General features: G+C 49.9%; 2 protein-coding genes across 8 annotated transcripts in view; one reads left to right on the forward strand and one right to left on the reverse strand.

Moving 5' to 3' along the window:
- Positions 1-22,366, forward strand: part of MACROH2A1 (macroH2A.1 histone) — an 80,664-nt gene that overhangs the window by 54,394 nt on the left and 3,904 nt on the right. For 3 of the 5 annotated variants that reach the window (XM_082454787.1, XM_082454786.1, XM_082454788.1), the window contains exons 6-8: positions 6,653-6,752; positions 13,452-13,541; positions 16,125-16,299. In XM_082454787.1, coding sequence (XP_082310913.1) covers positions 6,653-6,752; positions 13,452-13,541; positions 16,125-16,299 — 365 coding nt within the window. Of the gene's footprint in view, positions 1-6,652; positions 6,753-8,533; positions 8,625-13,451; positions 13,542-16,124; positions 16,300-22,366 lie in introns of all 5 variants that reach the window. The other 2 variants (XM_082454789.1, XM_082454790.1) reach the window with 1 other exon arrangement.
- LOC309657401 (uncharacterized protein) overlaps positions 1-22,366 on the reverse strand; it is a 239,571-nt gene that overhangs the window by 17,463 nt on the left and 199,742 nt on the right. The window contains exons 5-6 of one of the 3 annotated variants that reach the window (XR_014261784.1): positions 22,212-22,357; positions 16,307-18,383 (exon numbers count right to left, since the gene is read on the reverse strand). The gene's annotated coding sequence lies outside the window, so the exon portion shown is untranslated. Of the gene's footprint in view, positions 1-16,306; positions 22,358-22,366 lie in introns of those variants that run through there. The other 2 variants (XM_082454803.1, XR_014261785.1) reach the window with 2 other exon arrangements.

Raw genomic sequence — 22,366 nt, forward strand, 5'->3', positions numbered from 1 at the left:
CACTGTCAGTTTCCTTTTGCATCTCAGTGACACAGTCCTCCTGCTCATGTCATTGCAAGTGCTCCTTCTCCCCCTCCCTCTTCCTGTCACTAATTGCACTCAGGCTCTCATGATGCAATTCCTGTGGTGGACTCTGTGTTCCAGCAAATAACCATTACAGTGTACATTTTATAACCATTATCTGTATTTTTGTATGCATTTTTCAAAGGAAAAAATAAGCAGCACTCTGTCATCTTAAGGTCTGGGGCTTTGAAAGTTTTTGTTTAAAATATTTTTTATTTATAAAATTTCAGCTCAGCAGTGAAGGCAACCACCTGGGTTTACTTTCACACCCTTTAACCTGTCCTTTGGGTAATATATTGAAAGTTAACATGACCTGTCATCCAAATTGCTTTGGTTTGAACTAAAGTGCGAAAAAGCTCTGCGATTTAGGACTAGCTCCAGTGTGCTTCAGATCCCTAATGCTGACGATTAGCCAGGACTTGGAAACCTGTTAAGCAGGTAGAACAGTTCAGTGCCTGGGTCCACCCTCTCCCTCACTCCTTCCCGTACCCTGCTCTTGGGTGCCCTGACCCTGGCCTCTCCCTTCCCCGTGTTCTTCTTGCTCTTTCCTGCTGGTTACCTCAAAGCCAGCGTCAAATCAGAACTCCTCACACCCCCTTGCTGGATTTCCAGAATAGCCGTACTCAGCCATACAAATGTCCATGTACAAATGGAGATGCCCTTCTTGCCCTTCTTGGCCTTGGGATCAGGGCCTCGTCTGCTGCATACGAGCCCTGGAAGGGAAGGGAGGCAACAGAGACTGCAGACACATTGCTAGCTCCTCTGCAACCAAGCAGTGCCATCTCCTCCATCTTGGGTACAGCCTGGTCTCAGGCCTCAGGACCAGGCACCACAGGCAGGAAAGTACCAGAAAGTACAAATCCAGCTAATACTGACTATACTCCACTCACGGTTGGGGAGGGAGAGTCCAAAAAGCTATAGAGAAGCACTGATACTCTATAGTCATTTACAGGCATGTTATCTAATATTATTTAGGAAATAGAGGAAAATGGAAGATGGAGGCTTGACAGCGAAACTAATGTGGCTTTTTGATATCTTGACTTTCGGAGGGAGAGCCTGAAGGGACTGGTTGAACTGGAGCCCAGTGTAACATGGTCAGCTGTGAGAGAAGGGGCTGAGTGCAGAGCCAGAAAGAACACCTGCCTTCTTTCCCGTATCACACAGTCAGGTGTGAGTGGTGAGAACAGAACCCCAAACTACCACAAGACTGCCCTTTGCTTCCAGCTTAATGACCCAGGACACACACATCCAGGATGAGCTACCCCCAAATCCAGCCCTGCAGGTGCCCTTTAGCAGAGTAAACTGTGTCTCCCCAAAAGTGGTGTCACAGAATAAAGCATCATCTCAAGTCAGCCTGGGCACCCTGTTAGAAGCTAGTGTCCTAACAACCCTTTCTGGAACCCTGTGCCCTGCAGCATGAGAGGGAGTAAGTGTTCATAGTTGAGAGCGTTATTTTGAAGCAGGACTTTCTGGCCCTTTATAAATAGTCTGTCCAGTGAAAGTCATGGCATTTAGTGCAAAAGGGGCCAGAGTGGTCAAACTGACACATAGGAATTTTTACACAAAGCACATTTTAAAATGTCATTATTACAGACATTAATTTTGACTTGGATTTTAGGAAGTGTTTCAGAAAGGGTACTTTACAATGGTGACTGTATGGTGCCCTGTGTTCTGAGTCTTACTTTCCACCTGTGACAATGAAACCAATGCTGGAATAGTGCAAAGCAAGCTGAGGTCAGAAAGGTGATACTGTGCTCGCTACAGCCCTGAAAGGCACAGTTGCTAAGCTACTTGCAGGAGAAGATGGCCCAGGGCTTAGGAGCCTGGGATCTCATTGTTGTTGATAATGCATTACACATACTGACGTCTCAGGAGTAACCGCCCTCATTGCTCTCTGATTTTACCCAGTATTCCACACACATTGTTGAATTATTTTCAAAAGGGAAACAGTGCTGTGAATCTGAATTGACTAAATGTGTTTGCTTTGTGGTTCAGTGGAGATTCTCAGCTTCTTCTCAGAGATTTAAAAAGCTTTATGTCCAAAAAAAGTACTTCCAATGTGTATTTCTATAAATCTGTGTCAGTGGTAGTAAGTGATGTAGGCTTCCTTGGAAGAGTCAGTATTATTAGAAGCAGTTGGGAAAGCAGTGTCAGGAGGGCATGCGTGTGTGCCTCCCCAACTATCAGGATTGCAGCCGCAGCCCTGTGGGCCACTAGAGGCAGGGGTAGGTACCGTGGGTTTTCTTCCTCAGATGCAGACACCCTAGTCCTGGGGGCTGGGGAACAGTAAAGAGAGAGGGAGCTCTTGAAGCAGGAATGAGGAGGAAAGGCCCACCACCCTCTTCCACCCTATGGCTGACGACTGGCTTCTGAGACAGTTTAGGACGCTGATGAAGCCATGTTTCTGGGCCTCCAGCAGTGCCCACAGGGGTCCTTGTCTTTGTATGGCACATTCTAGCCTGAAACCCACCAGATGCCACCTCCAGGCCTGAGGCCTCTGGGGGAATTCAGGCCGGGGATGCGTGCAGGCTGGCAGCATAGCACAGAGGAAGGAGCCCCTCCACCCCAGAGGCCAGGGCAGAAATGGGCCCTGGAGCAGGCCACAGGGAACACATGGTGATCCATGAGGAAGTGGAAACAGTTCTGTGGAGGACCTCGCCTCTCCATCCTCCTTAGTTAAAGTGGACTCTGGGAACAGGAAAAGCGTTGCATTTTATGTGGTGGGCACAGGGGAAGAAGTCTTCTTCCTTGTCCCTTGTGAGGGAATGAGAGATACGAACAGGCTAGCCTGGACAGTGACAGGCTAGGCTTAACAAGTCACTCAGGTAATCTTTAATCATCACGTTTATTTCCTAAAATTGAATTTCTGATCACATATGTTAAAAAAAAAAAAAAAAAGGATTGTACTATTTCCTGTAGCCAAGGAGGTCATGTCAAGGCAGCCCAGATGTCCATCCAGTAGCCCCAAGCCACCGGCTCCTTCCTTATGGGCAGGCTGCCTCCCGACCTGCTCTCAGTGGTGGGTGCCATCCTCCCTTCCAGGATAGCCAGGTTAGCTTTGAGCCACCTCAGGTCCCAGCCAGGCCAAGGGCCCGGTCCCTGAGCTCTGGCCTTTCCGTTAGCCCTGCTTTCAGGGAAGCGGTTTGTTCACTTCATCTTAAAGTTGTGTCTGGATGTTTGACATTCAGTTCCAGCTCTGTCTGTGGGCCTACAGAAACCCGAGCACTGTCTTAGGCATTGGATGGCCCTTGGGCAGGAGGCAGCCTGCACTCTGCCTTCAAGGAGCTTGTACCCTAACGAGTTCACGTCAGGAGTAGACAACAAGGGTTAACTGGGCATAACCCCTCGAGGGGAGACTGGGCACTGTAGACATCAGAGGCTGGCTCCAGCAGAGCCCACTGACATGAGCATCATCAGGTCCCCGTGGTGGAAGAGATCTTGAAAGACACTTAGCTCAGTCCCCTTCCCCCAACCCTGCAGCCAAGTGGGACCCCCTTTCTGCTCTATAACTGGCACTCTCTCCAGTGGTCAACAATCTTCACAGATTCTTTAAATTCACCATTCTGTGGTTTAAAACTTAGTTTTCCATCTTTCCCAATGTTAAGACAAGGAAGTAGTCACCTTATTCACATTCTGAAATCATTAATGACCCTCCTCCCTCCCAGAAAATCAGACTAAACTTGGGAATTTTCACAGTTTCCCAGAAATCTGATTTCCCAGCGCACAAATACCCCTGCTCTGCCATGTGCTTCAGACAGCTGTGGGCCCCTTTGGCTAAGAGGCCCAGGTGGATTTGACCCTGGGTGGGCTTAGGGGGGCCTGAGACCTCCTAGGACTGGGCATCTGTCTTGGGCCTGCCAGGCCTGCTGGCGTGTGTCCTCTGCACAGTGAGATCCTTTTCAGGCATGTGTATACGTGGCCTCTGCTCATCCTTCTCCTGTCCAGGGGAGCTTCTGTTCTTGTTTCATGACCAGATGATCAGATCACTGTTGGCTTCTGCCCCCTGGTCCAGCCTGCCCAAGCCAAGATGATTGCCCATCTGTCTTTCCAAAGCGCCTGAAGCAATTTGTCCTCTCCCCTCCCCATTCCTCTCCCAAACACACAAACACAGACCACCCCCCTCCCCCAAGCACATGCTTTATAGTCCTCTATAATTGTACATTTTTAATAGCAATACTGTTTTGTGGCTCAGCGCCTCACCCTGAGGACTTCTGCTGAGCCTGGTACCCAGCAGAGCATGATGTGGGTGAGAGTGAAACTGCACTTGGTTAGCTGGGCCTTCTCCATGCGGGTGGCAGTGGCTCCCTGATGTGCAGGATTCAGTGCTTCCAAGAGCGGGGCTGCTTCTGCTCAGAGGGAAGGTGATGAGCCCCGAGTCAACTGGGAATTCTGTTTGCAACTGCTCCCTCGCTTCAGCAAGGCCACAGAGCCCCGCACTTTCCCCCAGAAAGCCCTAAAGAGCAGGGGGAGTGCTCCCCAAGCAGAGGCAGAGGCAGAGGCAGTCTACCAGGGTCTCCCCGGCTAGTTGAATCAGAGCCCATGGCAGTAGCTGATTTGCCGGTGAGACATTTCTGAATACAAATCCAGAAGTGTCTATACAATTAGAAAAAAATATTATGAAGTTTAAAGATTTAAACATGTATGGTTTTTAAACAAACAAAAAAGGAATCTCCTAGATGTCTTTAAAGTGTATTCATTCATAACACCAAGTGAAGTGTTCTTTTCCCTTTTTTCTCCTTTCCCTTCCTCCCCCAACAATCTCCTGCTGCTTCACACAGTGTGGGTTTTTATTTTTGGTGGGGAGCAGGGAGTGCTGGCTTAATTTGAGTTTTATAAACAGCATTTGCTTGAAGTCATACGCAGTTACTTACATGATACCATAATCAAACCCTTCACCCTTGTCCTGAACCCTAAACCTTCACTTGCCTTACTCTGAGACCCCGACCCCCCCATTGTGTGCCCATCCACACCCCTTCCCCCTGAACCAACACCATTAGCACCCTCTCCCTGATGCTGTCTCTTCTGTGCCTCTGTCCTGGCACCAGGACCTGTGCTCTGAGAGCTTCACTGTGTGAGGGCACCCCAGGGGGCTTCCTTCAGCTTCAGGAATGCCAGTGGCTGGCCCCTAATTACCCTGCAGTGCTGGGAACCATACCCCGGAAAGTCCAAGTGGAGAGAGCTTGTTCCTCTTCTCTCTTCGAGCACTAACTAAAAATGAGGCCTACCACGCTGTGGCAGGGCCTAGCCAGAGTCCTTCCCCCACCCATAAGACCAAATTCATTTCCACAACTTTCAGTCTAAGCAGGTCCCTTTTTTGAGAATCTGCTGATTGCGTCTGGGAATCAGAAATGTGGGTTTATATTTCTACTGCTTATAGCACGTCAGGTTTTTGTTTGGTTTTGTTTTCAACAAAATGTTTGGCCCCAGAAATTCAGTGACTTGGAGCTCAGTTACCAAGAGCTTCCCAGCCGAGTGTCTGCACACGGCCCTCTCCTGGGAGTGAGCGCCTGCACTAAGCGCCTGCCCTGCTGGGCCCCGCGGGTGCGGTCAGCTCCCCAAGCCGGGATTGCAGTTGGTCTTGGTCATCCGCTCCTCTGGGCATTGCTCTCTGCTGCATCTGGTAGGAACGTCTGTCACTGAAGAATAGCCATCTTCCCTGAGAGAGTGTGAGTGCTTAGCTGCAGGCGCTTGGACCTAAGAACAGGAAGGGGATCCTGGGCCAGCTAATTCCCCCTGCCCTCTGACAGCCAGTCTAGAACTTAGGATTCCTCTCAAACTGAGGGTTGCCGTGGCACCAGAATAATAGTGGGGAGGGAGGACATTCAGCGGCTCTTTACAAAGACTCAGGTGGTAGGGTACTCATAAAACTCACTCAAAGAAAATGCTGTACCCCTTGGGCCTCAGAGTAGCCTCACCAACAACGTGAACAGTTTAAAAGACACGCTGTCTTGCTGGAGAACTGCTGTGTCCCTTCCTGGGTTTGGCCAGAACTTCAGTATTACACGACTAACAGGCACGTAAAATTAGATGCTACTAAGTAACAGGCCATTCTTGCTTCTCGCCAGCCCTGAGCAGGGCACAGGAGCCGCCAGCTGGTAGTCACGGTGATGGGGACAGCCTCAAAGACCCGTGACCACTTGGAAGAGAACGGCGGAGCTACGAGGGGTTTGCCCAAACCAGCTAGGACTTCCGCACCATCCCAGTGCTCAAAGAAGGGGACAGTCACATATACCACCCCACCCTACCCCAGCAATGAGTACTTGACTCTGGGTCCTGATAGCTGCTGTACTTGGGCCCCCAGCTCACAAGTTCTTTTCAAGGGAAGTGGATCCACCAGCCTGATGTGGCTTATGCCTCCCTTTGGCCCCAGGCATCACCAGACAAACACGTTCTGGACCCTCAGCCTAGCTTGCTTCTTTTCAGCATCCCGAGTGGCATTTGAGTCTTTCAGTTTAGCCAGTGACTCCCTCTTCCCCTTTGTGCCCAGTGCACCTGGAGTGCCCACTGCCCTTCATCTGTATCCCAAGGCTCACGTCTCTGTGACTTCCCAGCTGTCCTGTTATTTCCCACCTCATGCTTTTCTTTTCAGCTGAACCTTATTCACAGTGAAATCAGTAATTTAGCCGGCTTTGAGGTGGAGGCCATAATCAATCCTACCAATGCTGACATTGACCTTAAAGATGACCTAGGTAATTGGGGATGGGGTTTGGCACCATCAGCTGTCAGTTGAAAAGTTATGGAACCCAGAATTTAGGCTCTTCATCTTCTCAAACTTCAGATGGTCAAACCAAATTCCCAAAACCAAGATTAATGTTTGAGGGTAGACATTGAATGTCTACTTACTTCAAGCCATTCCAAATGGGAATGATCTGATTATGTTTTACTAAGCCCGATTGGCTGCTTTCCCCTTGACTATAAATATATTGCCATCTAAATTCTCTTCCATAATGATCACACTGACTGCTGGTTACTCGGGGGGGATTTTTTAAAACTGTGTATTTTTTGTTTTTTTTTGTTTTTTTAAGAACTGAAAAATCTCAGGTAACTACAAAATGATAGTTTCTCCATTTAAGCCTTAATTAGAAATGACAAACAAAGCATGAAAACACTTGAGAAGGGAGACAATTAAGCTGCATCAGTATACTATTAAGTTGTCTTTAATCCACCAGCAAATTGATTTCCCCCAAATTTACCACCTACTGTCACTTCGACTTCTTCTACAACTGAAAACAGTATATGACTGAGTGCCACCTTCATGAATTATTTGGCTCATGTATGATACTAAAAAGAAGGGCAATATCTCTTTCTGAGTGAGTTCTTCCAGTGGAAAACTGCCCCAGAACCATGGCATCTCCCTGCACAGGAGGGTGGACGGTTCAGGGCAAGCTGAGGGGTACCCCTCAGGTGTCCCACTCTGTGGCCTCACCTTTACAGAGAGGAACTGTCAGCTTAGGGCACAGTGAAGGCTCCTGTCTCCTTAGCTGTGAGCCTTGCAGGGGCAACAGGCTAGCAGCAGGTGCCCACCAAGGCAGCCTTGTGCCTGATGCTGGCTTAGGTATGTATTGTGTATCTTTAGTTCCCATCTTTGGCCACCTTTGTAAGATGGCAGATTTCCTTACCGGGAGAGATGCTCATGCCAGAGCCCAGGCCCGACCCACACAAACTGGGTACAGTAGTGGGCTGAAGACATGAGAACTGGGACTCAAAAATGCCCTGCTTGAACTTGTTTTCTAACTGCCTTAAACAGATACTTTCTTTAAAAAAACAAAAACAAAAACAAAAAACTCACAAGCTAGAAAAAGCTAGGATCCTATCTATCCATAGTATATTTTATATGTAAAATACATAAAAATGAGATTGATTAGAATAAGAGGTAGGCTGGAAAAATATTTTTACACATCGAGGGGGAAAAATAAAGGCATTCCTCTGCGCACACCTATACTGTTTTCTCAGTTTTCAAGAGATGTCCCTCGAAGGTAGACAAAATGATGAACATCGCAGGAATAAAAATCAAACCCTAAAAGGTGACTACTGCTGATAAAATGGAGAAACTTGTTGTTTTGGTTCGCCTGATAGTCCACGTTTTTTAAAAAACAGATGCCATGTTTTAGTAGCCTTCTCAGTGGGGTGCCAGTCTTACAGGCTTTTGCGAAGTGAAGTGGGGCATTCGTTGTTTTGTTATTTCTTTTAACCTTTGGAAATGATCTCATGTGTCTGTTTCTCTTTTTTTGGACTTGTCATTCAAATGTTTAATTTAAACATGTCACATTTGATATTCCTCCTCCTCCTCCTCCTCCTCCTCTCCTCACCCCCATCCACATGTGCGCACACTTCGTGGACTGATTGCCCTTTTGGCTCATATGTTGGAATCGACCAGGTAGGCCAGCCCTGCCATTGGGGCCTTAGTAAATGTGCCTGTGCGTGGGTCTCGGTCCAACACAGTTGATATACATCTGTTTACCTGTTATAGTTGCAAGTTGTACAGGCTGACATTGCCTCGATCGACAGTGATGCTGTCGTTCACCCGACAAACACTGACTTCTACACCGGTGGTGAAGTAGGTAATGCCTAGCTGGGTGCTGCCGAGTGTGTGTGTGCATGGTCAGTCAGCCGCCGCAGACAGCTTGATCCTTTGACAGCTATGCAGGGCTGCATTCATTTCACACTTCCAGCTGTCCTGACCTTCCCCAGGTCTCCTGTCCCCGGGTTGTGAATGCGAGAACTACAGCTAACTGTCAGCCAGGTTGCATCATGCAGCTCACAAATGGGCACACTTCTGGTTTGGAAACTGGTTCAGCAACATTTCTTCACTGCTTCCTGAGGCACAGCTTTGTGGGAGACTGGGTTCACACGTGATTTGAGCTGCAAGCGGGATGCAGACAGATCGGCCGAGTGGCATCCAGGACCACTTCTGTGCCCCCCCCGTGGACCAGACACACAGGAATGCCTATGCATGGGTCTGTGTCAGAAGCACGCTCATTCCTGAGGATGGCCTTCAAGCCTTAGATGCACGTGGGGGGAATTTTAGAACACTCTCCCACACTCAGGGGTTCTCAGGCCTTATGTGTACGAAAGCCACCTCATTCTGATGTGCTGTTCCTAGATCACTCTTGAGAAACACCCTCCTAGACCCAGAAAGCTCCTTCCTCTCCTCGGCAGCTGACACACATGGTCAGTTGGCTTCTGGCACTGAGTAGCTGAGGGTGGGGTGAGGCGGAGAGAGCGTGTGGCGTGCCAAGTACTATGACTGCAGACCCGCTGCACGAACATAGATAGTGCCCTGCTTTAAGAATGTGTTGAGGGGCTTTTATAATGAGGAGGCATCCAGGTGTGATGGCAAAAAAGTACAGGTTTGGAGCTAGGTAGAAGGATCCTGAATCCTACCCTTACCATTTACTGGCTATGGGGCCTGGGCAAGTCACATAACTCCTCAATGCCTTGGTTTTCCCTATCCGTAAAATAATGGTGATGAGAATTATGTTAAGTCATGTAACCAAAGCACCCTGCTTCATGCCTGGTTCATGATAGGTGCTTATCGTAAAGGTCTTGCTCTCAGGTGCGTATATGATTTTTACAGTAGGTGTGCTGGTCCTGAGAGCAGCATTCTGAGTATAGATTCAAACACCAACTTCCAAAGAGAATGGATACATTTCTAGTAAGGGCAAAAGTGAAGTCATCTTGAAGTATGACGCTGTTGGGATTCGCGTGAGTATCCCAGACACTGGAAGTGCAACAGCTTAGCAATCTGTAGCTGTCCAGCTCTGTTCAGTGTCACTCACAAAGCCCGCTGTTCACAGTCTGCCCCAGCCACTTTGATTTGGGCTAATTGCTCTCCTGGGCATTTTGGATTTTGGACAAGGATAGAAAGACAAACTGGATGGAAAGTCAGGATTCGCCAAGCCTGCCAGGCCCAAATGAAATCAGGCTGTAGGCAATTAAAATAAACTCCCCTTTCCCAAGATTTTGGAGGAGTTTAAGAGCTCCTAAGTCAGGCAGCTTAAGAGAAAGATACTTCCTTTCTTAACCAAGTGAAAACTTGATGGGAGGGAAGTACTTATTTGGAGGAAACTAAATAAACGAACAGCTGAGGGCTTATCTTTCAGCCAGGAGTGACTAAGGCCTAGGTTCGTCCTGCCATCCAGAACTTTGGGTGAAATGGAAATTGTGAAACTTGCTGGGCAAAAGAATCTCACCCAGGCTCAGGGAGAGGAAGAAAGGGCCAGTCTGCTGCGGCTGTGAAAGTGTTTCCCCAGGATTAGCCACACCAGGAGGTGGAGCTGGAGGCTTTGAGGCTGGGTGGGGCCAGATGGGGTAACATGCAGAGCCAACTGTCCCCCCCCCTGCCCCCAGAAGAGCCCAGTCCTTCCTAAACCATGAATGGAACCGGTCTCCTTGGAATAATGACAGTGCTAGTGCTTTTCTCTCTGACATGCTTGCCCTTAACCCACTCATATGCACAGGTTAGGCATGAGTAGCCTTGGTGACATGTAAGTAACCCGGGCCCAAGAGCTCGGCCAAGGTTACGTCGTACATCACTCATGGACACTGTCACAGCAGGTCCAGACAACCTGACTGGCCAAGGAGGAAAGACGGTGCCAGGTCCAGAACCCAGGTCTTCCAAAGGCCCACCTCAGTGCTTTTTCTCAGCGAACCATTCCAAACTAGTACTGAACCCAGATCTCTTGCAATACCAAAACAATGATCAACCAGATTCACACATGGTCTCAATTGGTTCCAGTTCCCACTTTGATGTGTGAGAGGGGAAAAGAGGAAGCGAGGATGTAATCACTCCACTTCTCATACTTGGTGTGAATTCCTGAGTCCCGAGACTGCTGGAAGAAGGAATGCGAGTGCAGGAATGCTTAGCCCCAGTGATTAACTTTTACCCATCGAAAGTTCTTTCTAACAGTGAAATAGACCACAGGCTGAGCCTGACGTTTGTCCAAGCCTAAATTTTTGCTTAGGCTGGTTTGAACACTGATACTTATGCCTGCTTTCTAAGCATGAAATAATGCTCTTGTTCTCATGGGAGTAACACATGTTTATGCTTGGGGGCAAATAAGCCAATTGCCTTATGATTAACCCTGAAGTTAAGCCTAAAAAGCAAGAGTCTTACATTCAGAGTGTTGACAATACAGTTGAAATGGGCCTGTTTCTTGTTAAAAAGTACACGTGTGTCTACATGAACATGTGCATACATATGTGTGTGTAGGAGTCAAGTCCTGACCGGGTTGATTGCCTGCAATCTAGGGTTCAATTTTTAAGTTTGGGAAATGCATTAAGTGTAATTTAACGTGCAAATTTCACTTCTAATTAAAGCAAGATTTAATTATAAGTAAAAATTTTAAAGTAAACACTCTTCCTAAGATAAAACACCTTTAATTATAAATCAGCCCATTTTCTTAATATTTTTCTATTTCAGAAGGGAGTTGGTAGTATTAATACAACACTGATTTTACTTTACCTTCCAAATTTCCCATTTCTCCTAAAGAGTAGATAGGATAGAGAATGTGGACCTGAAATAGTCCTGCCTGGAGCATGTTTGTATCCATCCTTCAAGCTGGAGGATGGGTGAGGAGGGAAGGCCAGACCGGGTCCAGCTGGGCAGCAGCATTTGGGATCCAACGGATTCAGACTTCGGATTCATTTTTCTCGGTTGCATGGATATTTCGGGTGAACCTGTAATTGGGCCTCATTCACCTGGGTTGTACCCTCAAACTCTCCACTTCCTGGTGGGTGGAGTTGAGCCGCGAGGCCCAAGCCTGCTCCCTTAAGCCCATTTGGCCACTGTCTCTGATGCTGAACTTTGTCAGAAACACGCAGAGGCTGCCACCACTGCCGGTAAAAACCTCTGAAGCGGATGTGTTTTCCCTCTGGACACCTCTGCCATTTAAAGCCTACTTCACTGCTTTCCAAGACAGGTGAAGGCTTGTGGGCAGTCGGGCTAATGAGGAGGGACGCTGGATCCCACCTTAGGGATCCCAAGTTAATCTCTGTCTGAAAGTCAGGCCTTCTCTTAGCTGAGAGCTCCTTGTGGGTGATGGCCTGCTGCTCACGTTCATTCAGGGCCCCAGACTTCCTAGAGTGGGGTGGCTTATAGGCAGTGCCTGCCATTAGCCCTGTGCCGTCTTATCTGTGACAGTGCCCAGGCTGTCTGCTTTTCCTTCTAGGCACTTCCTGGGGTTAGTTCACCCCACCAGAACAACATGCAAATGAGGCAGGTTTCTCCAAGATAATCAGACCTGGTCATTCCGGGGTGAATCCAAAGAGAATCTGGGCTGGTGCATCCCAGTGCACCCTCACTGACCCATACCAGAATGTGCCAAGGGCACCTTGAATTTTCCAAGACAAATGGTGAATCTTAAGGGGAGTATTTTATCCTCTTGTGAGGAATGTACTTTAAAATGTGCACAACTGAGGAAGCAGAGCTTATGGAAGACGTAAGACCCCATTCTGGCCAAACTTGAAAGGACGATTTTGACTGCTGCTTGCTGCCCCACGTGAGACATTTAACCCACAGACCTTATAGGTGTTGGTAATCTTATTTGGGAGCTTGGCTTTCATAGCAAGAATTGATTACTTACCAAGTACCCTAATTCAAGAAGAATTGCTCCCTGCCTCCATTTGATTTTTTTTTTTCTTTGTTTAATCTGGTCCTGAACAGTTAGTCATCCTCCTTTAAGCAACAGGTTCATCTTTAAGCTCTGTTTCTGATGTTGCTCTCCTTTACCTAAGACGATTCTGAATCATTTGTGTGATTAAGGAAATACTGTCTGAGGCCATTTTGTTTTTTTTTTTTTTTTTTTGTATTCACATATGACACCAAAGCTGCAAAATAGGAACTAAGCATGGTAATAAAACTGGCCCAAAGGTGGCCAAGTCTGAATGCTTTCTTCTGGGCCTGCCGCCAAGAGGAGAGCTAGCTGCTGATGGAAGCATGGTATGCTTCTTCTAAAACCTCCTTATTTGGGGCTTCTCCCCAGAGACAGAGAAGAAAATCCAGGGGGAGGCATCAGCCTTGGAAGCCGGCACCATCTGGTTTCTCACGCTGATGGAAAGCATGCAGGACAGGCGTGCTTGCAGAGAACAGGCGTCTCCCACCTCCCTCGCATCTCTGGCATGTCCAGGATCACCCCGAGTCACCCCCAGATAAGAGGCAGCAAAGAGAGCTCGGTGACCAGCCATGCAGAGTGGTAACTGTGGCCGATGGTGAATCTCTTCGAAACTTCGCTTTTTTGACTCAGCCAGGGCTTTGTTCCTGTCTTGCAGCTGTCTGGAAATTTAGCCAGTCAGATCATTTTTAGTATGTAATCACCTGACATGCTAAGTGTCTGTATGTGCCCTGAGACGCAAGGATGGCAATCTGACCTCGCCCTGTCCTTGTCTAGGAAACACGCTGGAGAAGAAGGGTGGCAAGGAGTTTGTGGAAGCTGTTCTGGAACTCCGGAAAAAGAACGGGCCCTTGGAAGTAGCCGGAGGTGAGGTGGGGAGGCACTGTGCTGATCTGGACGTGGTGCATGCTGCCTTAGGGAAACCGTTTTACGGGACGACTTAGAATTCAGAGGTGCATGGCTATCTCCGAGACGGAGGCAGAAGAAAGCCTGTTAGACTTTTATCACATACAAATTGTCAGGGGAACTTAAGGGTTGTGGAAATTGCCTTTCCAAGTTTTTTCTTCATTACTTAAAATAGCTTCTAAGTGTTTGATGTCTAGCCCTCAAATTTTAAGCAGTTACAGAAGCCAAATTCGGCAAATCTAAGAGCTGAGAAGTATAGATAGGGATACTGAGCCATCTGCAAAATTGCTGATGAGATGCAAATGAATCATTTTCATTCAGCCATCTGTGTTTTTCATGGGAGAAATGTAAATATACATCTCTCATTTGCCAATTACACCTTTTCTGATAAGAGGGGTGAGAAGATGACTTGAAATGTGATGTGAGGAGAATTTACTGCTAAGAACTAGAGGCAGGGCACTTCTCACTGATGCCAGCCTGGATTTGGGGATTTTAGGTGGACACAGGGTTTCCCGAGCACCTGGGAGTCTGAACAGTGGGTGAGGCTGGCTCACCCCACCAGCTATGTGAGGACAGGCCACTCCCTTCCTCCCCTTTGGGCTCCAGTTTTCTCTTCTTACTAGATGGTTCCCAATTCTGTCTTTCAAATCCTGTTTGTTTTTCAAATGAATCTTAATATGGGCATCAGCAGTTACTATGTGACAGCCACACAGCCTTCTCTGAGGGTACCCCAGGCCTTACCTCTCTTTCCCCAGTGACTACGCACGACCTCCCATCCTGGGCTAGTCACGGGTCCTGGCGGGGATAAGAGGATGGCATTGCCTTTGACCTCTGCTCTGCCAGTTCTGTTTTGCCTGCAAAAGGCATGGCATTGCAGAGAGTTGGTGGGGGCACAATTACCGAGCTCTTCCAGGCAGTTCCCCCCTGGAACCGCCCACACTGAACAGGGAGGACACACACAGCATAAACTACCCAGCCAGGGGCTCCTGGCCTTTCCTCAGCCCCTTACTGGCACCTCTCTGTGCCAGCCCAGGGTCCTTCCTGTTGGTACTCCAGTTAAAGCCCATTTGGTGACCCTCAGCAGGAGGTGTGATGAGAGGTGGCCCTGATGCTGCCACACACCAAACTTAGCTGGTGACACCGGAGCCACAGCTGGCGCAAACCCGCTAGACTTAGCACAGCTAAAGATATGTTTGCCTGTTTCAAAAACAAGAACGCATTTCGTTCTTGATTTTACGATCTGTTTTAGAAAATGTTTTAAAATATTTTTTAAGTAAGTAAGTATAAAGGAAATAATAAAACATATCCCTGTTCCGCTGTCCAAAGATAATCACTGCTAACACATTTCTTTTGAATGCATAGTTTAGCAGTTACTTCTCATGTAGACATGCAGGTGAATTAAGTCCCCCAGTCTCAAGCCCACAGTTCTTGAACCAGTCAGCAAGCAGAGCCAGGACTCAAAATCAGACTTGTGACTCTGGGATCAGAGCAGTCGCTACTGCAGCATGAGACACTTCCCATAAATCACTCTTCTCCAGGTTCTGCTAGCGACATACTGTACCCATTAACAACCTAGACCCCTTGGATAGCGCTGATGGTGTTCTTCACAAAGTGGGTTTAGAAAACACTTGGTCAAAAAAGTTTGGGTGTCTTACTGGAGCAGTGGGTGGAGACGTTAGTGTGCTCCTGTATAGAAGTCTACCAGGCAGCACTCACCAGACCCATTGGTTCCAGAACCACCTTCTTTGCATTGCAACTTTTGGGACAGGAATCCTGGAACATGCTCTTGGAGACATGGGCTGGCCTGTTGTTATATTTCCTGGTAGGAGCAGACCCAAGACCAGTGTCTTCAGATCTGACAAGAGGCAGAGAATGAGAACAAATCTGGAAAGGCAGGTCTGCTATGGAGATCTGTAGTTGGGAAAAGGCTCCTCTTCTAGGAGAGGAAAACAGTTCCATCCTAAAAACACTGTCCAGTTAATTCTGTCAGAACTAACAGGATCGGTTAGTCAGGGAGAAGAACAGGGCAGCAGACATGCTATTTGGGTTACTTTCCCAGTAGGTTTATTCCGAACTGTGTCTGAGAGGTTTATAGATATTGATACATCATAATTAAATGCACATGAATCCACTTGAGGAAAGGGCGGTTGGAGACCCTCAAAAGGCAATTAATTGGAGGCTACAAACATTCTGACACATTTGGTCAAGTTATTTAGATGGTTAAGGCTCGGCCTTCTGGGAGGGTAGGGAGAGGGTTTACTGTGACCTTGGCTAAAGTTCCTGGTGGCCATGCGTCCTAACACCAACTTTCCAGGGGTGGAGGTTGGCTTGGCGTCCCCCCTGCCCCGCCACCGAGGGCAAGCAGTTTCCAGCTCGAGCTTCCGTGGGAATCACAAGGCAGCAGGCAGCTGCAGCCCTCCTGAACCAGGTGGTCGGCGGGCCCGGGAAGACGTACTGGAGCTGGAGAGCCGGCCTGGGCTCGGCACTTAGCACGCGTGCTTTGCAGGGGGACCCAGCTCACTGCTTCTGTCTCGTCCCCTCCAGCCGCTGTCAGCGCAGGCCATGGCCTGCCCGCCAAGTTTGTGATCCACTGTAACAGTCCCGTCTGGGGTGCAGACAAGTGTGAGGAACTTCTGGAAAAGACAGTGAAGAACTGCTTGGCCCTGGCAGATGACAAGAAGCTGAAGTCCATCGCCTTTCCATCCATCGGCAGCGGCAGGTAAGGGCCCACGGCCTGTCCCCCTGCGTATGGGGCCCATGCTTGCAGGGAGCTCTGACTGTGCGCATGGTCAGCTAAGGCTACTTTCAAGCACTTGCCTTTGTTGAGGAGACCGGAAGCTCGAAATCGGGAAGAACATAGACATTAAGTAATTGTGAGGGACAGTTGAAGAGAGGTAGGGAGACAGGAAGCCTGAGGAGAGACTCAGACTTGAGCCGTGACAGCAGATGTCATCACAGAAGGTGACCCTTGAAGGACACTAAGACCTTAGGTGGGTGGGGAGGCATGAATGCAGGAATACTGACCGGGAGAGCCCCTCCCAGACCCAGCCCATATAGCTGCGTTACAGTTCTGTCCCTGAACCCCAGCATGCTCTGGGCACAGCCCTCTCTCTGCCCCTTATCTTTGTATTCCCAAGCATCCTCCACCTCCCCAAAACCTGCTTGCTCTCCCTGTGTCTCACTGCCCTGCTGATGAGGTGCATCTGAGTGGGCAGATATGTGAGAGTGAAATAGGGCTGGGCCTCCCCCACCTCTGAGCCCTGAAATCCCCCCAGGGAGACTCAACGGAGGTTGTGGGGAGCAGCACAACTGCCCCTAAGACAGACACACAACCCAGAGGGCCAGCACTGGAAGAGTGTAGTCCTTGACCCACGGATGAGGCAGGCAGGATTCAGCCACAACCCCCAACCACACCCGCTCCCGAGTGGTGCAGCCCCAGATGCCAGCACACAGCCCATCAGGTCCTGCCTGTCAGAGCAGCCCTGGGCTCGGGCCCGGGCCTGGCTAACCAGCTGCGTGATGGCATGCAAATTAACCCCCACTCTGAGTCCAGCCCCCTACTCTGTAAAATAGATGTGATCGTCCCCGCCATGCAGCATCTCAGGACTGCTCGGAAATTAAAGGAGCTCTCCGAAGGGAGCATGCTTTGAGAACTCTCTGCCACGATGAAGATATGAGGGCTGCCTCTGAGGCTGTGTCTCACTGCCTGTCACATCTCCACGGTCCTCCCTACCAAGGGTCTGAGCAGCAGGCCTCTGGAAGGCTCGCCATCTGGATGGGGCACGGAAGCAAAGGGAAAACTGGCCTTCAGAGCTCCCGCAGCCCCGGACTCTGTGTCATCCCTGGGGCTTCCCATGCAGATCGGGAGCCTTCCAGGGTCTCTGCCATCAGTCCCTCCCAGTACCCGAGGAAGGCGGGCTGTGCAGTGGCAGCACAGGTCCCAGCACACTGACGCCCCGTGACACCGCAGGCTGCACTGTCCTCCCGGGCGAGCCTGAGTCACCGTCCTCAGCACTATTCCGTGTGTGTATAGAAAGCTGCTCTTCTCAAAGCACTTCTCTGCCAAACCCATGAGGAGGACAGAGAGTGGATTTTGCTGTTTTTATCTTGGGCAGGCCTTGTAATTTTGCTTCCCTGAACAGTGCCATCACTGAGGGTCCCACACCCCAAGTGCCAGTGACAGAGCTAGTCCGGGGCAGAATTCCTGTCACATCTGCTCAAGCAGCGCTTAGTCGCTGTACCCAGAAGGCCTTGCTTACAGGCAGACAGGCACTGTGCCCCAGGGCTCCCAGGGCTTCCTGTGGGCCACGGCAGTCACACGTGACTGGTGGACCCACCAGAGGACCTGCTATGGGAAAAGATCTTCCTCTGGAGCCTCTGTCACTGCCTGCCTCCACCTGGGACAGAAGGAGCATTCCTCTGCAGTCCCTCCTGGAGGTGAGCTGTGGGCGCTGCACCTCCCCTCTCTTCCCCTCCTGGCCCTGGCCCTGCAGCTCTGGGCAGCCGAGGCTTCCCAGACCAGGTGCTCCTTTGCGTGAGAGCCCCTCAGTCCTCTGCACTGACAGTGGGCTCTCTTCTGGGGCTTACTAGCACAAAGAAGCTGGTGTGGGGGGGGGGCGGAGGGACCCTGAGCAGAGGACAGGTGAACACGCACACGGCCCCCAGCTTCGTGTTCCCACGCTCACTCCGCCCTGTGCCGAGCTCTGCAGGGACATCCAGAGCTGACACGATTGTTGTTCTGGACTGCCATCTATGTTTCCCGTCACCATACATCTTCATTCTGTTCGCTTCTGCCAAAAGCATCTGTTGAGCGTCATTTTAAAAGTCAATACCATTTAAATGCCTGTTGAAAGCAAAGCTGACAGAGCTAGAGCATCTAACAGCCTTTTTCAGTCGGCTCTAAGAGCACCTGGCGAAGACGAGCATCCTTCATAAGCTGGTCAGCAAGCACCCAGCAGGTTGAACTTTCCCAGGAACTGTGGAGAGGTGTATAGGTGCCCGACTCAGTCCCAGAGTCAATTCAAGACCTTTTTTTTTTTTTTTTACAAAGTGCTTTTGGATCTGAGCATAATTAGCTAACTTCCTGCTTCTCCCACCTTCCCAGCCCCCCACCTCCCATGGAAGTTCTATTCTTCAGCACTGAGCTGCTGTGTGACCTTTGGTAAATGAATCACCCTCTCTGTCCCTGGCCTGCCTTATCAGCTAGTGAGGCTAAGGGACTGCCCTTCCTCACAGACGGTTCTGAGGCTCAGTTAATTAGTGTTTCGGATGCACTTTGATCTACTCTGATGAAAGGTGCTTCTGAGGAGAGAAGCAATAGGAGCCTTTATTGGAGGTAATAATTTCATGCTCTTTCATATGACTAGTGGGAAATTTTTAATTGAAGCGTAAAAGTCATGCCCATAAAAGAGCATCTGTTATTACAAACTTATTTACATTTTTCACGGAGTAAAAAGTTTTAAAAAATAATCAGTTGAAAGCTTTTAAGAGGGCGGAATGCCAAAGTCAAGCACATGTGCATAGCCACCCAGCCCCACATCTGTCGGGCAGACCTTGCCCCACAGAGCCATGTAAACAGCTGCCCTCTCTTTCATGAGCAAAGAATGGGATTACACCAGAGCCGGCCAGTAAATCACAGTGGGGTTTAGGAGGGGAAATAAAACAGCTTGTTTGTGGCATCCAGTGTCTCTGGCATAAAAGTCATGTTGGAATTAAAACAATATAAATGCAAAACATGTTGGTAAAGAGCTGTGGGATCACTTTCTCTCAGCTGAGGCCCAGCATCTTGGGCATGTGGAGGATGACCACAGCCCTACACGCCCTTCCTCCAGCCCATCGGCCCGCAAGATTGGGGGCCAATCTTAAAGCCCACTGGAGGCAAATGAGACCCAGGGTGTAACCCTGGCCTTGGGAAACCACCTCTGGCATCTGGACCTCCTGTCCTTGGGCATTCTGGTCACAATATTGATGGATACCCCACTCCCTCTGCTCTGTTTGTTTGACATTAGGGGCGACCCCTCTCCAGAGGGGCAGTACTCAGGGAATAGCTAGTTTGGGGCTTTGATTAAACTCTCCTTAGATTTATGAGCCTAAAAGGAAAGCCAGTTCGTTTTCTTGAAGCTACCACTTGTGGGTATTCATTGAGTCCCAGGCACTGTGCTAAACCCTTTATCTGCAGTATCTCACAACAACCCCGCAAAGTGGGCAGCACTATTAATTCCACTCAAAGGCAAAGAAACAGAAGCTTAGAGGGGTCAAGTCACTCACCAGAGGTCACACAGCGTGTACTTGGTAGAGCCAGAATTTGCTTGGAGGTCCTTGGCCTCAGTGCTCTTGGTATTAGGCACGTGGAACCCCTGCCTCCTGTCCCCTTTGGTCAACAGACCCACCTCCGAGCATCCTGCCAGAGGATCACCCCACTGCCTCTGCACTCTCTGTGTGAGTGGATTCTAGAGAACCTTGGAAACACCTCTTGGAATTCCCTGACCTGCCCAGGCAGAGCCATCGGCCTCCCTACCCCCTCGGTGTGGGCCTCAGAAGACAAATATAAAGGACAGAGACAAACTGAATTGGGGAGAATTACTTATTAACCCAAAACATGTGAGCCCTGGAGTGAGAGAAGGTAAGAGGCCTCTGCTGGGGTGTGCTGCCCTGGCCTCTCTCTAGCTTTGGAGGCATTGGGCCCATCACCATCCCCTTCTGAATTTTAGCTTCACCCTCTTGTAACCCACTGCTCTCAGCTCAGGACCTCGAGAGCCTGCCCTTTACCTCTGGATGGAGTAGTCTCTGGCTGGGCAGTTACTCAAAGCCAGACAGATCACAGGAAGGCCCAGGAGCACAGTGTGAGGGAAACCTAATCCCAGCAGAGGAGGGTTCACATGGGGTGACAGACATTTTGCCCACGTCACCCAAGCTGCCAAGACGCCCTGCCCTATCCATCTCCCAAACAGCCAAGACAATTAGACAGGTGGCCTGGTCCAGCAAAAAAAAAGCAGAGTCCATCTAGAATCTACTTTAATTCCTGTTTAGCCTTCAGGGTCAGGCTCCTAGTCTTTCTCTTGCAGAAAACCCATCTGGGCTTTCCAGCCCCCAGGACACAACCTCTCCTCACAGCAATCTCTGGGTCCCTGCTCAGCACAGCCCCTGGCCTGGAGTCCTTTGCGTCTGCCCTGCCCTGCCCCTGGAGGCTGAGCTCGCCAGGAGCAGGGACGCTTGGCGATGCCCTACACGAGGAGGGGCTCAGCACAGCTGGAGGGAGTAAATCCTCTTCTGTGTTGTGGCCCTGTGAACCCACGTCTCTGCCATCAGATGGGACAGTGGACAAGCAACCAATGTGTACAGCCCCCGGCCATCACTGAGCAGGTGACCCAGGAGGGCACCAGGCGGAGGTAGCCCATGGGGTCCCCTTGCAACAGCCAGGGAAACTGAGGTCTAAGACACTTGAGAAAGGCTGTTGCAGACACAGCTGGAGCGACTTCAGGGGGAAGCTCAGACACCTTCTTAGTCTGGTCAAGGCAATAAAAAAGGTCGAAGTCTAAGATAAACTCCATGTGGGGTGGGAAGCGCTTGGCCGCAGAGAAACTTAAGACATTTGGCATGAGCGCAGCTGGCAGGGTCAGGAGCCGAATGGGAATAGGAGGGGCACCCATCTCCCAGGGGAAGCAGCATCTGCATCACCACCACTGTCGTCATTGCCATCGCCGAGCAGTACCTATTTTCCAGTGGAGGAAACTAATGCCAGGAGAGGTGAACGCCTGCTCCCGAGGGCAGCTAAGATTGAAACTGCAATCTGACTGGAGTGCAGAAGCCCTTATCCACCCTTGCTCTAATGCTCCTTGAGGAGGTGCCATCTGGTCTCATCCAGAAGGCAGACACAGTACAGCGGTAGAACAGAGTGACTGTCACAGAAGCAGTAAGCCTGAGATGGGGAGGAAGGCACAAAGACCTGGCCCAGCAGGTATGGCCGTTCAGAAGGGCTGTGGTTATTCAACAGAAGAACCCAGCCAGCCAGCCAAGAAGCCACAAGATGAGTGAGACGCATAGGCAAGCAACTCTCCTCAAGCTGGTCAGTACTGCACCAGGGGACCCCGGCGGAGCCCCTGCCACACCGCAGCATGCCAGCAGTCCTGGCCTACGGCCCTCCAAGAGAACTGGACATCACAGACCCGGGCAGCAGCCCTCTGGGGGCCTGATGCTGACTTTGTCAGCACAGGGAAGCAGCAAAGATAGCAGCAGTCACCCAGTCCCAGCTATCATGGGGTCTGGGGTTGGGGAGGCCATTTTCCACTGTGTGGGCCTTTAGAAAGACCCTTCGAGACTACCCACTTTAGAGATGACACTGTTGATTGAGGGCTGTCTGTACAGTATTTTGTTCCATACACACAGCCTCCCCAGGTAATAAATACTTGATTAGCTACCCCATTTCACCAGGTGGGGAAATAAGGCACAGAGACAGGGCCCAGACTCAAATCCCGTGTGGCTCCAGGCCACTGCGTGTGCCACAGCTGCCCCTGTTTTGAGGGTGCAGGGCCTCTGCATGTAAAGCACGCTTGTGAAAGCATCCACTTCTACATTCCATTTTGTTACAAATACTTCTAACTGTGCCTACTAGAAAACATTTTTGGGACCCACCTGGAAACGTCAAGAAAGCCGTCACCTCCTCCATTCCTTCCTGGTGGCTTGCGTGGTCCAGAGTGGCCACAGTCCCATGGCTGGGTCTCTTCTTTAGGCTGTGACTGCCTCAGACAGAGGGATGGGTTTGTCAACAAGAGGTTTTCCTGGAAACA

This window comes from Balaenoptera physalus, assembly GCF_965194825.1.
Source record: "Balaenoptera physalus genome assembly, chromosome: 3".
Lineage (NCBI taxonomy): Eukaryota > Metazoa > Chordata > Mammalia > Artiodactyla > Balaenopteridae > Balaenoptera > Balaenoptera physalus.